General features: G+C 32.9%; 2 protein-coding genes across 4 annotated transcripts; one reads left to right on the top strand and one right to left on the bottom strand.

Annotated features, from left to right (window-relative positions):
• Positions 1-266: 266 nt before the first annotated feature.
• On the top strand, positions 267-3,530 carry LOC132638332 (floral homeotic protein GLOBOSA). 2 transcript variants are annotated; one of them, XM_060355259.1, is made up of 7 exons: positions 267-626; positions 711-780; positions 1,511-1,572; positions 1,683-1,782; positions 1,870-1,899; positions 2,516-2,560; positions 3,231-3,530. In XM_060355259.1, the coding sequence occupies exons 1-7, from the start codon at positions 445-447 to the stop codon at positions 3,369-3,371; spliced, it is 630 nt and encodes a 209-aa protein (XP_060211242.1). In that variant the 5' UTR covers positions 267-444; the 3' UTR covers positions 3,372-3,530. The 2 variants fall into 2 exon arrangements, with proteins under 2 accessions (XP_060211242.1, XP_060211243.1); XM_060355260.1 differs by having other exon boundaries at positions 270-626; positions 714-780.
• A 2,445-nt stretch (positions 3,531-5,975) lies between these two features.
• On the bottom strand, positions 5,976-13,107 carry LOC132635755 (uncharacterized). 2 transcript variants are annotated; one of them, XM_060352264.1, is made up of 10 exons: positions 12,395-13,107; positions 11,633-11,721; positions 11,000-11,102; positions 10,063-10,316; positions 9,435-9,566; positions 9,106-9,228; positions 8,186-8,314; positions 7,242-7,459; positions 6,519-6,672; positions 5,976-6,377 (listed from the first exon to the last, which is right to left on the bottom strand). In XM_060352264.1, exons 1-10 carry the CDS (start codon positions 12,597-12,599, stop codon positions 6,159-6,161), a joined length of 1,626 nt encoding a protein of 541 aa, XP_060208247.1. In that variant the 5' UTR covers positions 12,600-13,107; the 3' UTR covers positions 5,976-6,158. The 2 variants fall into 2 exon arrangements, with proteins under 2 accessions (XP_060208247.1, XP_060208245.1); XM_060352262.1 differs by having other exon boundaries at positions 11,633-11,724; positions 12,395-13,106.
• Between the last annotated feature and the right edge of the window lie 367 nt (positions 13,108-13,474).

Raw genomic sequence — 13,474 nt, 5'->3', positions numbered from 1 at the left:
ACAAGCGTTAATTAAAAATATAAGTAAGCAAAACACACACACACACACGTACATAAAATTGTGTACATTAAACTTTTAAATAACATGGTCATTTAGTTCGTCGTGGTATCGGAGAATTCTAGTTTCACAGTTATCAACTATATATCAAAATAAACTTTTAGTACTTATAATTAACTTCTTAATCACACAATTCTCAACAAGAGAGATGAACATGGAATAAAACCAAAGGATAAGAAGGTGCAAGAAAGGGTTAAGAGAAGGGCTAAGTTAAAAGTAAAAATACAGATGGATTGGCATTGTCAAGTTCCTTCAAAAATACCAACTTTTTCTGAAACTATAGAAAGTTGATTGTCTGTCAATCCCATAATAGATAATCCCATTCATTATATACTTACTTCATTCATCTAAAGGAAAATAATAGAGTAAGAAAAAAAGAAAAGAAAAATGGGGAGAGGAAAGATAGAGATAAAGAGAATAGAAAACTCAAGCAACAGGCAAGTAACTTACTCAAAGAGAAGAAATGGGATCTTGAAAAAAGCTAAGGAAATAAGTGTTCTTTGTGATGCTCGTGTTTCTGTTATCATTTTTGCTACTTCTGGCAAGATGCATGAGTTCTCCTCGACTTCGTATGTTTCTTTAATTTATTTACTGTCTTCCTTTGATTATTCTTTTTTCTCTAAATATTAAATTTGGTGTGATATATTATTTAGAAGGTTGGTTGATATTTTGGATCAATACCACAAGCTTACTGGGAGAAGATTGTGGGATGCTAAGCATGAGGTAAATTATAAAGTACCCTTTGGATTATATTCAATCTTTTCTTTTACCTATTCTTGAAAAAGGGAAAAAAAATTCAAAGAAACCCTTGGATCAGGTTCCATGTGTTTCTTGTACTACCTGTTATTGAAAAAAAAAAAAAGCAACATGTGTTTTTTGCTAAAACAACGTTAGTACACTTGAAACATGAAATCTTTGAACAGATCTAGAAAAAGCAAGTAGTAGTTTTTTTTAATTCTTTTTTTGGCATCTCTTTTGAGATTTTTTTTAGGGTTTTCCCCTTTGACATGAAAGTTCTATCCTTTAACTGGTTTTTGACTCATCCCTTTTGGGAAAAAGGGATGATTTTGTTGCTAGAAATTTGAAACATGAATTCTATGAACAGATCTAAATATAGGATGTACTTTTCTAGCTATATCCCTAGGCCAAATTGTTAACAGAAAGGGAGTGATGGTTACATATATTCTTCTAGTCAAGAAACAGATCTGGTAAAGGAAATGAAATCTTAATTAATTCCTCCCTTCCTTCCTTTTGTTTGCAAGTCTTTTCATTGTTTTTAACACCCAAAAGTGAAACCTAGCTAGCTACATGGTTGAAAATATATACATGGCACATCAATATTAATTGATTGATTAATTAATTAATTAGCTTCCTCTATTATAAACTAGGTGGTTTCAACGTTCTTTTTATTTTATCTTAGAGTTTTTAATTAGATTAGTTGAATTGTAAACAGAATTTGGACAATGAAATCAACAAAGTCAAGAAAGACAATGACAACATGCAAATAGAACTCAGGTAAAATAAACAGAACTTCATTAGTATATATGGCTTCTCACTTATACTATAGAAAGCAAAAAAGGAAGGAGTTTGGTTAATGTTTATATTTGTTGAGTTATTAATTTCAGGCACCTAAAGGGTGAAGACATTTCATCTTTGAACTATAGAGAGCTCATGATATTGGAAGATGCACTTGAAAATGGAGCCACTAGTATCCGTAACAAACAGGTACAATTTTCTTTAAATATTTTGTAATGTTCAACTGATTTAATTGAGAATTTAATGTCTTCTGATATATTTATCACCTTGTTATAGAATGAGTTTATGAGGATGATGAGGAAAAAGGTATGATCAACACTCATGTGCCTGTTTTCTCATGTTTCCATTTCATTTTTTTTTTTAACTTTGTGCTGTATTTTCCCTAAAATTATAAAGTGCTAGATCTCTCAATTCGACCAAACAAAAATGACCCACTTATTTTTTGGAAAGTCAAGCATGTTTTCTTCTATTGTGGTGTTTTCTTTTGAAATTTTGGTAAATATGAAGTCCAGTAATGTGTTTGATGTACTTCATAGCTTTTAATGCGTTAATACATAAAATCCTCCCTAAACTATCATTATGTTTGAAATTATATTTAAACTATCGGGTGTTTCTATTTAGGTGTAACAGATGCACGTATAGTTAAGTATGAAACTTGCAAAATAGTAATAGTTTTACGGGTGTGTTTATGTACTAACTCTTTTTAAATCTGTAAATTTGATTTTCAAAAATAACTAAACTTATTCAGAAAAAAATTAACTTTTCTTTCACATGAGATGGAGTAGCCTTTTATATTTGTTTTTTCTTATCTAAGAAATAATTATTGGTGTTAACTTTACTATGGTGTTCAATTATATATTTGTGTTGTTTATTTTCTTTCTCATTTTTTAATCTGTTGTGGTCTTTGGATGGAATTACTCAGACTCAAAGTATGGAGGAGGAGCAAGAACAACTTAATTGCCAATTGGTATGGTTATCTCATTGACTAAACATATTTGGTCTTTTTTTTTTTTAATTCTTTTTTTAACAGTTCTATTAGCACGTTCCTTGTCTCAAAAATATAATTCACATGCATTATACTTCTGTTAGAAGCTTTTTGAATATCAGTAGTAAAGAAACATTTTTAGCAAAAAAGTAGATGTCTAGTAAAAATGTTTTTTTTTTCTTTTCGTAATTTATAAAACTGCTCCAACTTGTTAATTTGGAACTGAGGTATAGTTGTTATTGTTTATAAAACTGAATAGGATGTTGTCATTTTTCAAGAACCTTACCCTTAGTAAAAGGACATAAACAACTTTTGATTCATAATTAAAGAGTTTAGATATGTATGAATTAACTAGCCAGCTTTCTCCAAATCTTCAGGTTTAGTTGGAAATACTACTTCGCTAATTATTTAGATATTTTTTCTTGGTTATAAAGATAAAATATGATATATAACTATGCATCATCTAAAAAGAGTGTACAGTCAGATTCTTTTTATTTTATTTAGATATGCTCCTTAACTTTTTGAGATTAAACGTCCCTAGAGTTGTACAGTTATTTTTTCATTCACTTTTTAAAATTTCTAAATTAATTCCAAAAGAATTAATTATGGTGACTTAATGTTCACTAATATATTTTATTTTCACTAATGGCAGCGTCAGCTGGAGATAGCAAGCATGAATAGGAATATGGGAGCAATAGGGGAAGTATTTCAGCAGAGAGAAAATGAATACCAAAATCTGCCTTTTTCCTTTCGAGTGCAACCAATGCAGCCTAATTTGCAGGACAGGTTTTAAAAGAAATTAAACCTCCATCTATCTGCTTAATGAAAGACTTCTTAATGTTGTCTGTATTTTAATTTGTGCTATCAAAGAACTTGGCGTGTAATATCTATACTTATCCACCTTATGGTTTAAGTAACGTTATATATCTATCTATAACCATTATATTCTGCATACTTTGAAGGGGCTCATGTGTTGTTTGGGTTAGACGCTTGTCACAAGTTTGGCTCATTTTGTAGATAAAAGTCGGGTATATAAGTGGATTATTATCCATTGAATTTTGCGAGGGCGATTTCAGTTGAATTTACGCAAATATTTCTTTTTTAACCAGTATATAGATTTTATCTTTATTTTTAAAAAGTTGTGTAAATATAGCCCTTGAAAAACTATCCTTTCGGACAAGTTAGGCTCGGATCTAATGTTTGTTCATATATTGGCTCTAACTTTACAGACAAAATATTAGATTGTCGTCGAATGTTTGCAATAACTTACAAAATTTTTAGACCGTTATATATCTAATGTTTTCTCCTAAAATTTTCAATTTGCTCAAAAGGAATTTTTAGATCACGATATAAAAGGTCTGTGTGCATAAGTTGCAACAAAAATAAAACATGATCATTTACTAAACAGTTATCCGAAAAAGGGACAACAATCGAAAAATTTATGTGGAATTTCTCAGCCACCAAAAAAAAAATCTTTCTATCCATATGAAGGAATAATATTGTCTCACTTGTATCATGTACTCCCTCGGTTTCATAATAAGTGGGTTTTTTAGCTTATGTACACACCTTAAGAAAGTACTCATTCTTAAAAAATTTGGAGTGTTTTTATCAATTTATCCCTAATTAAATGCCTAGAAAAAGAAAAGCTACTTAATGATTCTTGATGATGTAATTATGTATATAAGAGTAATTTTGGAAGAATAAGATCAATTTCTTCTTGAAATCCTAAAATACCACTTATTTTAAGACAAAATGAAAAACCTAAAACACCATTTATTTAGAAACAGAGGAAGTATTTAATAAGCCAAAATATACTACTATGTAACTAAATATACGTATTAGTGTAACTGTTGGGAAGAATAAAAATTAAAGAGTATGGAGGTCAATTAGTTACTTTGAACTTTAATGTTCCCGTAGCCCGTAGTATCTTAGCAGTAGTGTACTATCGGTAAATAGATGTTAGATCTCTACTTAATTTTCAAATATTTGGTGAGTCAAATATGAATAGATTTGTAACACTTCGAATCAATTTATTTTAGAGTGAATACCTCGAAAGAAAACCTAAATTATTATGTTTTGTCAATTTAATACTTAAATTATGGGTGTTGTTGTTACTTGAACTATAATATTTCCTATCTAAAATCTCATGCGCAGTGCCAAGTAGCATGAAGAGTGGTCTTATTCTTTTGTAGTGTGTGAGAGTTAGAAAATAAGTCAAAAAAAGCATCGTATGACATTTTACATTCATTTTAATGGAAGTGTGCTAATGATAATATTCGCCCAACAAAATTTTCTAAGTTGAGGTCATTTGAAAAATTGTTAAGGGTGGGCAAAAGTTCAAGACCACCTTTCAGGAATGTGAACAAATCTAAAAAGATACTCCCTCCAGCTTTTTTACCCGTTACTTTAGAATGTGAAGAAAATATTAATTATTTAGTTTTCAATTTCGTGACTACTATTCCAAAGAGGCCTAGTGTCATTAATTACTCATTTAAGAAGAGATATAGGTAGTTTGGTCAGGTATTTGTTATGACTAGTATTATTTAAATAATTCTTTTATTGTATGTCAAAATTTTAAACGACAAATGAAAAAGATAACATGACAACATGAGAATTATGAAAAAGAAAAGAAAAAATATGATATTGTGAACTTTGTATTTGTAACTAGTCATCACTCATCGTACATAAATTGCACGCCTCGTGGTCACAGTAAAATCCCGAATAATCTACTATTTCCTCTTTTGATGAATAATGTAAACATCCTTATCTAATACTTGGGTGCCTTGCACCACAAAATGGTCCAGTTGATAAAGTTTGAGTTAATTCCACGAATGATTACTTATTGAGGTTGTAGACCTGTAAATTATCCCCTACGCAATTGATGTGTAACAGTCAAGTTTCCTTGCATAATGCGTCTAATAACAAGAAAACTGTACATGCATATAGGAATTGACTACCAGTTTGTATGGAAAAGCTAGCGTCTAAAGATAAGTAACAAATCAGGTCACGAAAATTCGAGAATTGACACATATGTAACAAGTTTGGAGCATATGATTTGCATACTCCCAACTTCTTAAAAATGTCATTAGTCAGTTGGATCAGGTATACTGTTCCATTAGAAATTGGAGCATATTCATTGAAACCCGAAATAATAACAAATTAAAAGAAGACGACGAAGACGGCCAAGGATCAGAATCCATCTGGTTAGTACAATCAAACCTTTCTATAACGGTTTCATTTGTTCCAATATTCTTTGGCTGCTATAGAGAAATGTTATTATAGAGAACATATAATATGACATAACATGAAAAATTGGTTCCAAACAATGTTTAGTTGTTATAGTGAAATGTTGTTATAGACAATGAATGTTGTTATAGAGAGGTATGACTATATAGGCTTTCTATACAAATATACAAAACATCACATTGCAAAAAAGATTTTTGATGATGAATATGTACAGTTTCTCTTGCAGTCTTCACCACCTTCTTCATCATCCAAGTCTGCACTTGGAAGGCCAGTTGTATGTTACCAGCCAAATCAAAACCAAAGTAAAAATGTCATCAGACTTTTTCCTATGAACTTATGCTCTGATCAATAACTCATAGACATTACAGTTGTTATCACCAGAAACACGCTTCAACATTTCAAAACTTTTACGGCTACCAAGAAATTCTATTCGTTTGAACTCTACACAACCACGCTCGCTACTCTCTTTACTGCAATAAACTGATCTTAGTCGGTCAGCATGCCTTGAATCTGTGTGAATCGCTACCTCTACCTCGCCAACGGACATGTTTTCCTATACATATCACAAAAGTAATGTTTTAGGAATAAGAATTCAATTAGAGAGTGCATTTCAAACTTGCCTCAGTAAATATAAAGTGTAAAAAGAATCAATTCATTTGAAGAAGTGAAATCTTTCTGTTTCAGAATCCAATACCTGATAAAATGCATATATGTAATCCAACACCTGTAAACACGTAAACCCTTTTTCACTAAAAAAGGTCCTGGAACATGGACCCATCTCCGAAAATCGATCAACTGGAAACAGTATGGTAAGGAAGTTGGTTTTCAATATCAGCTCAGCTTTCTCACTGCAATCAAACAAACACAAAAAAGCAATCAAAGGATGAACATTACAAGTGTTTTACATGATACAAGGCAAACGCAAAAGCCAAAACAAAGAGCAAATCATGTCTACACTCCTCAATAATTGAGCTAAGTTCAATTCTGGCCCTGGTGCATCTGTTGTAAATAGTAGCCCAATAGTTTGGTATTGGTCTTTGAATTGTCCTATGCTAAATTCTAACAAGTACCCATGTGCGCATGACTTCCATCAATTTCCATTTCTGAAAAAGATTGCTCATTCATTGCCCACAAAAAGAACCAACATGATATGCTCAGCAAAGTAATTATATATGCAATAATGTGCATACAAATATCAACCTCCTGTTTGACAACAGCTAAAAGACATATTGCAAGATATCGTCACAGTATCAAGTATTGCCTCGGCGTCAAGGTGAAAGAAATGCTATATTTCAAAAGTTTTAAGTCTGATAGTTGAAACTGTAAGCGTCAACGTGAAAGAAATGCTATATTTCAAAAGTTTTAAGTCTGATAGTTGAAGCTGTAACAGTCACTGAAAGTAAGAGATCTGATAAACCTTTCTGAAAGCGGTCGGGATAGGTTCACAAATGAAGCTTCAGATGCTTTGTGATCCTCCTTTGCATCAAAGAACACAGATGTGTTCTGTTGGTTTGTATCTTCAACGCTAGAAGAGTCCATGTAAATAGAAGCAGTCGAAGTTGGCTCAGATATCGACCAGCAGATGGAATCTAGAAGGCTGCTTGGAGATAGGTGACGCAAAGGGGTTTGACATGTCTGCAAATCAAATTGACAAGTAAAATTAAATTTTTCATTGAAAATAATACAACAACATACCTAGTGAAATCCCACAATGTGAGGTCTGGGGAGGGTAAAGTGTACGCAGACCATACCCCTATCTCGGAAGACAGGGAGGCTGTTTCTTAAAGACCCTCGGCTCAAGAGAAATCACAACGAGAAAGGTTAGATGATGGTAATAATAATAATAATAATATATATATATATATATATATATATATATACACGAGATCATTATTAAATGTTGGTTGACCGAGATACACAAACAAGGGAAGAAAAGGAGTCAAAAGAACTAACTAGGTTAAAGCTGTCATGACTCCCGGCAGTTCTTAATTCACTAAGAAGGAGCAATCTACCAGTGAACAATAATTTCTCAAATAAACAAAAACCATGCCAAGACTCTGAGAATTAATGTACGCGATTCCTGTTCCCTTCTAAAGTATTTTGGAATGGCAGGTTGGGATCAACACTAAGTGCCTCAACCTTGGGCCAAACCATCCTGAAATTCATGACAATGAAACTTGACAACTTGAACTAAGATGTTAAATCCAAACTAGTTAGACTATATTGCCAAGTGACATATTAGCCATAACAGAAATGAGAAAACAGTATTATAAGCCTAAACCATCCGTGCATCTATTTGTATTTGGTGGCATCATTGAAACAAAAGAAATGAGCTGTATGATAAAGTTGAAGTGCATTTACCTGCATACGCCGACCACGACGTTTCCTAACTCCCTCTTTGGCCACATTGGCAACATTTTGCCTTTCTTCCTGGCTCACTCTAGGTATAGAACTTGTTGCATCTCGAAGATAAGCACCAGCATCGATTTCCTATATTCATAAAAATATTAAAATTGAACTATAGCAAGAAAATCAGCAAAAGATGGTACTACAACGCAAAACATGTAATTTTCTTTGAGATTTGTGGGAAAACCAAAAAAATCAAGTATTACTTCTAAACAGTTAAAAATCCTAGCATAAGGTTCAAATTACAAAATGCTAGGCCAGGGTCCTTGAACCAATGTTAGACTAGTTTTCTCTGGACCACCAATAGTGGCCCTTGTGAGAAAAGATGTGACAGACATGATACCAGCCATAGGCATATCTGCTACTTATCTAGGATCAAGGGCTTACTAGTACAAGTCATATGGGATACTATATAAGCTTTCACTAAAGACAATGCATAAATTTACTGCCTAACAGGAGGGAATTTTATCATTTCACATCTATCAGCTGTGCTAAATATTCTTCATGCAAATACATCCATATGTACTCATTGATCCAGCACCAAAGTCTACTACAGAGAATATACTGCACCATGGACCCACTTCAAAAGAAATATTAACCAGATCCCTCAATTTGTATGTTCTTGTACGAGAACGAAAAAGTCAAATACACCTTGTCTGATTGTCTGATGATATATATATCAATTTGCTTTCTAATGGAGTATTGTCATAGAGACCACAAAGCTAACATCCATGGATTTAAACAACAGGAAGATATTCTAAAACAAATGACAGAGAAAGCACCTTAGAAAGTTCATCAATAACCATAGAACACAGGGATAGTTAAACTGCGAAAGAGGAGAGAAGAGGGCAAATGGAAAAAACATGAATACATACCTTGCTATAAATCGTATTCTGAATGCCATCAAGTAATATTCCAGTTTGCCTAGCCAAATCAGCAGACATATGAACAAGCCTTTGCAGGTGCTTTTCCTTCGCACTCTTCAGAACCCAGAGCGGCTGGCGAAAAGGTGCATTTGTTTGTAAAAGCAATTCAAATGAAAAAAATGAATCAGGGGAATGATACAACAGTCCTCGAGGAGATACTAATAGAAGGACTCATCAGAAAAATGTAATTCATCAAACTTGAACTTTCACTTGCGATTGAGTTGCGAACATGAGAAAGCGTTCAGGCATACTTGCTAAAAAGATGAAGTAACACTTACTGTAACAATGTTAGAGGAATGGCCAAGGTATTTCCGAATTGAGTTTCCTTCGCATACTACATGACTCGCACCACAACCAACAAACCACTGGTTGACCAAACTAGCACCTTCTGCTGCTGCAGACTCGATGACCTAAATTTTACAACAAAAGGTCAGAGAAAATAGTGCGAAGCACCTTTAATAATTTGAAGTGATTCAGATGGCATAAGCTTCATAATATGATGCAATATAATAGGCATTTGTATTGTTGTAACAAACAAAGAAAATGCCAAGTGGCATAGCACTGATTTTCAGTGAAACAAAAGACATAAACATATAAAGACTTAGATAAGCAGTACTACTGCAGCAAAACAATCCTGTATATGTTGAATAAAATAGGGATAATTACATTTTTGGACCGCTCAAAAGAATAATAGCCAAAAAATGTATAGGTTTTATATATTAAGTATAAATATGCATATAGTATATATATTGTATGCAAAAAATATACATATAATATACATAATCAGTGTATAGGTTTTGTATGTTTTGGCTAGCGTCCGTAATTAATTTCGGCAGACGGGCCAAAAATGAAAAAAACCAAATAAAATATTCAATTTTGAGCCTTTTCAAACCAACCTCAACCTACCTTACTACGCAGCTCATCAGAAACATCTGCATCAACATAAAAGGTATGACCAAACAGAGTTCTTCGCTTAGGTTCCCTTTCAGCATGAATTAGTGGCTCTTCAATCATGTCAGGTGGTTTGCTATGTTCAGGCAATGCAACTGGAAGACATGAATTCTGTTTGCTGTCTTTCTGAACAAGCCTGTCGATATTGTCTAGAGAGGAAGCACCTTGTCCAACGCCTTTAACACTATAAAGTGATTCAGTCAGCCTCACTGGAGCAAACATAAGCAATAATGTCTTAGTCATAGAAAAAATAAGACAAATCAAAAAAACATAAATCCCTAAACCTTTTGTAAACGAAGCTACACAAATATGGGTTGCGCCTTGATAACAAATGAGAAGTTAAAGGTTTGTTTATTACAGAAGGAAACAATTTCTAGTTAACCATCAATTTTTGGAACTCCTTCAATTGACAATCCATGTAGATACAGCTTAAACAGAAGAAGACAATTCAACTTCAAGAGATTAAAGAAGCAGCTTATTTCTCTCTAAATAAAAACATGATGACTAATGCTTAAAGTTCCTCAACCATTTTAACATTAAGTGGACATGCATTAAATTTAGGTAATTCAAGCAAGCCTATATATTTTTTCTGCTTAAACAATGTCTAAGTAGCTTCTCTGCACTCACTGACTTAAAATCTTGTATCCTCTTTTGCTGGAAAGAATCTATTAAGAACCACAATTGACTAATTATTCAAATTGAAAGAAACAAAGGTTACCAAAACCAAAAGAAGGGTCAGCACATTTAACAGTCCACTCCAAAGGAAAAAGAAATAATAAAATTAATGAATTGAACAAGAACATAAAACCTGCAATACAAGAGTAATATAGAAAGCAAGTAATGAAGCTTACTGCATCAGCCCTAATAAAATTACAAACAGAATACTTCTTACCATTCCTTCTCACACTATCCACAAACCATGCCAATGAAACAACAAGGAGACCATTTTTTAACCCATGTTTCGAGGCGTGCTCAAACTTTCGTCCAGAAAAACTGTAGCAGACATTAAGGGATGCAAATACAAGCAAAATATTTTGACCAAAAAATACTACCATCAGACCAGAATCACCTAATAACATGGATCTAGCAAGCAAATTATAAACATTTAACTATATCCATCTATCCGATTTTCATTTCTCCATCTTGTTATGGAAAAGATAAGTAGTTAACTGGAAAAAAATACTACGTACTATTCCCTCCGTCCCAAATTAGTTGTCATCTCGAGAGTCAATATTGGCTGATCTTCAAAGCTAAATCGAATTAGATCAACTCAATAATTTAAAATTAAAATTTAGATATTAAAAATCTATAGGAAAAGTACTGCAAGTTGCAACTTTTCTCATGTCAACTTGATGAAAAATACATTTTAAAATGCAAGTCAAATTTTATAATAAATTTACTCTCGAAGCGAAACATGACAACTAATTTGGGACGGAGGGAGTATCTTTTACCAAAGTTGGAAACAAAAAGTGGGTATAGAAAAATAATGATCAAGAAAAGAGAAAATACAGAAAGAAAAGGATATCTGAACCACCAGATGGGTACATTGAGGGTGCAAATGTGGGCTGTATTTACCACCTAATCTCTCTGTTGCTTCCATCACTTGCTTCCTAGCTTCTGGTATAACATATTCAAGAAACAAAAAATTAAGAACAGAAAATATTAAAGGTGTGTTTGGTACAGAGGAAATCATTTTCTCTACGAAAAAAAATTCTTAAAAAATAAGGAAAATGACTTCCCGATGAAAATAGGGAAAACAAATTCCATAAATGACATTTCAAGTTCATTGTTTCCTCCCTACCCAACCCTTAATCATCCCACCCCCGAACCACCACTCCCCACCCCATTCCACCCTCGTAGTGTTTTCCGAGATTACATATATGCTCTTAGAATAATTTTTTTTTTTTTGCTTACTTACCAAACACTATAAAATAAGTAAGAAACTCACTAGTTTCCCAAGAAAACATTTTCCTTCATACCAAACACACCCCAAAAGTAGAAGCAATAGAACATACCAATATCAACTTCAACAACAACATACGCAGCGTAATCCCACAAGTTGGGGCTGTGGAGGGTAAGATGTATGCAGACCTTACATCTACCTTTATGGGTCAGAGAGTTTGTTTCCGACAGACCCTCGGCTCAAAAGAAACGTAGACAATGCAGGATTGCAAGAGAAATAAGACAGCAACAATATCCACTTCATATTAACAAAAAAAAAAACAATCTTTCAACTACTCTTTCAATTCAGAGCAGTTTTAGCTAAAAAAATATTGCAAAATGATACCTTTAGAAAGTCCTGTGACACAGATAACAAGTCCAGAAAATGGACTATTTGTGAGCATTGATTCAGACATACTAACAGAGGAAGCAGGTGAAATAAGAGGTGCCAATGAATAAGATGGAATTCCTCTAAATGAAGATGATAAATCCACTAACATCTTTGAACATCCTTTGCTACTTACCACTTCCACTCTTCCTCCCCCACCCATTTCAAATAAAGCACAAAACTTTAATAAAATGGTTCAAAGGGAGGGAAAAACAAAAGCAAAAGACTAATTGGAGTGGAATATACTACAAGGAAATGGTGTAAAAAGAGAGGATTTTGGATCAAGAATGAAGAGACAAATGGAACATTTTTATGTTTTTTTTTTTTTAAAAAGAATCAACCTTTTCTTTATTACATTCTTTGAGTCATAGGGAAGTGAGGAAAAAGGGTCTTTGGAATGATGGGTATTTGGAGACTAGAAGGAAAATAAAGAACTGAGTGAAAGAATGAAGGATTTGAAAGTTGAAAGTGGTGGCAGACTGAAATAGAATCTCAAGAATTTAACTTTATTAAAAAATGGTGGGTTTTGTTCTGATTCTTTAACTTTTGCTTTATTTGAAGGTTTTTCAGAAATGAAGGGATGGAAGGAAGAGAAAGGAGGGGTAGGGGGACTTTTTTTGAAGTTCAAACGGACACTCATCAAGCTCTGTCTTGCATCCTTCACACAAGAATAGCAAAAATATTTCAAAATTTTGTTAATTATAGGAATAGACGATTTCTTCTCCATTATTACTTTCCTATGCCCTTGTCTCCGTTGTTAAAACATACTCTCTCCAGATTAAAAACCGTTTTCACTTAGCCATTTGCACATACTTTAAAAAATATTAATTTTTAGATAAAAATAGATAATTTGACTAAACTGTCCCTAATTAAATACGTATTAGGATTTGATTACATAGCGCTTAATAGGGGCGAAAAAATAAGGTTAATTCTCTCTTAATTTAATAAGTAAACACTCTTTTTTATTTAAGAAAAAAAAGATAAGTGAACACTTTTTTTAATTCAGAGGGAGTACCTTCTTTGTTTTGTGCATCTTGG

The sequence above is a fragment of the Lycium barbarum genome, chromosome 4 (assembly GCF_019175385.1).
Source record: "Lycium barbarum isolate Lr01 chromosome 4, ASM1917538v2, whole genome shotgun sequence".
Taxonomy (NCBI): domain Eukaryota; kingdom Viridiplantae; phylum Streptophyta; class Magnoliopsida; order Solanales; family Solanaceae; genus Lycium; species Lycium barbarum.
This window is presented reverse-complemented; position numbering and strand designations above follow the sequence as displayed.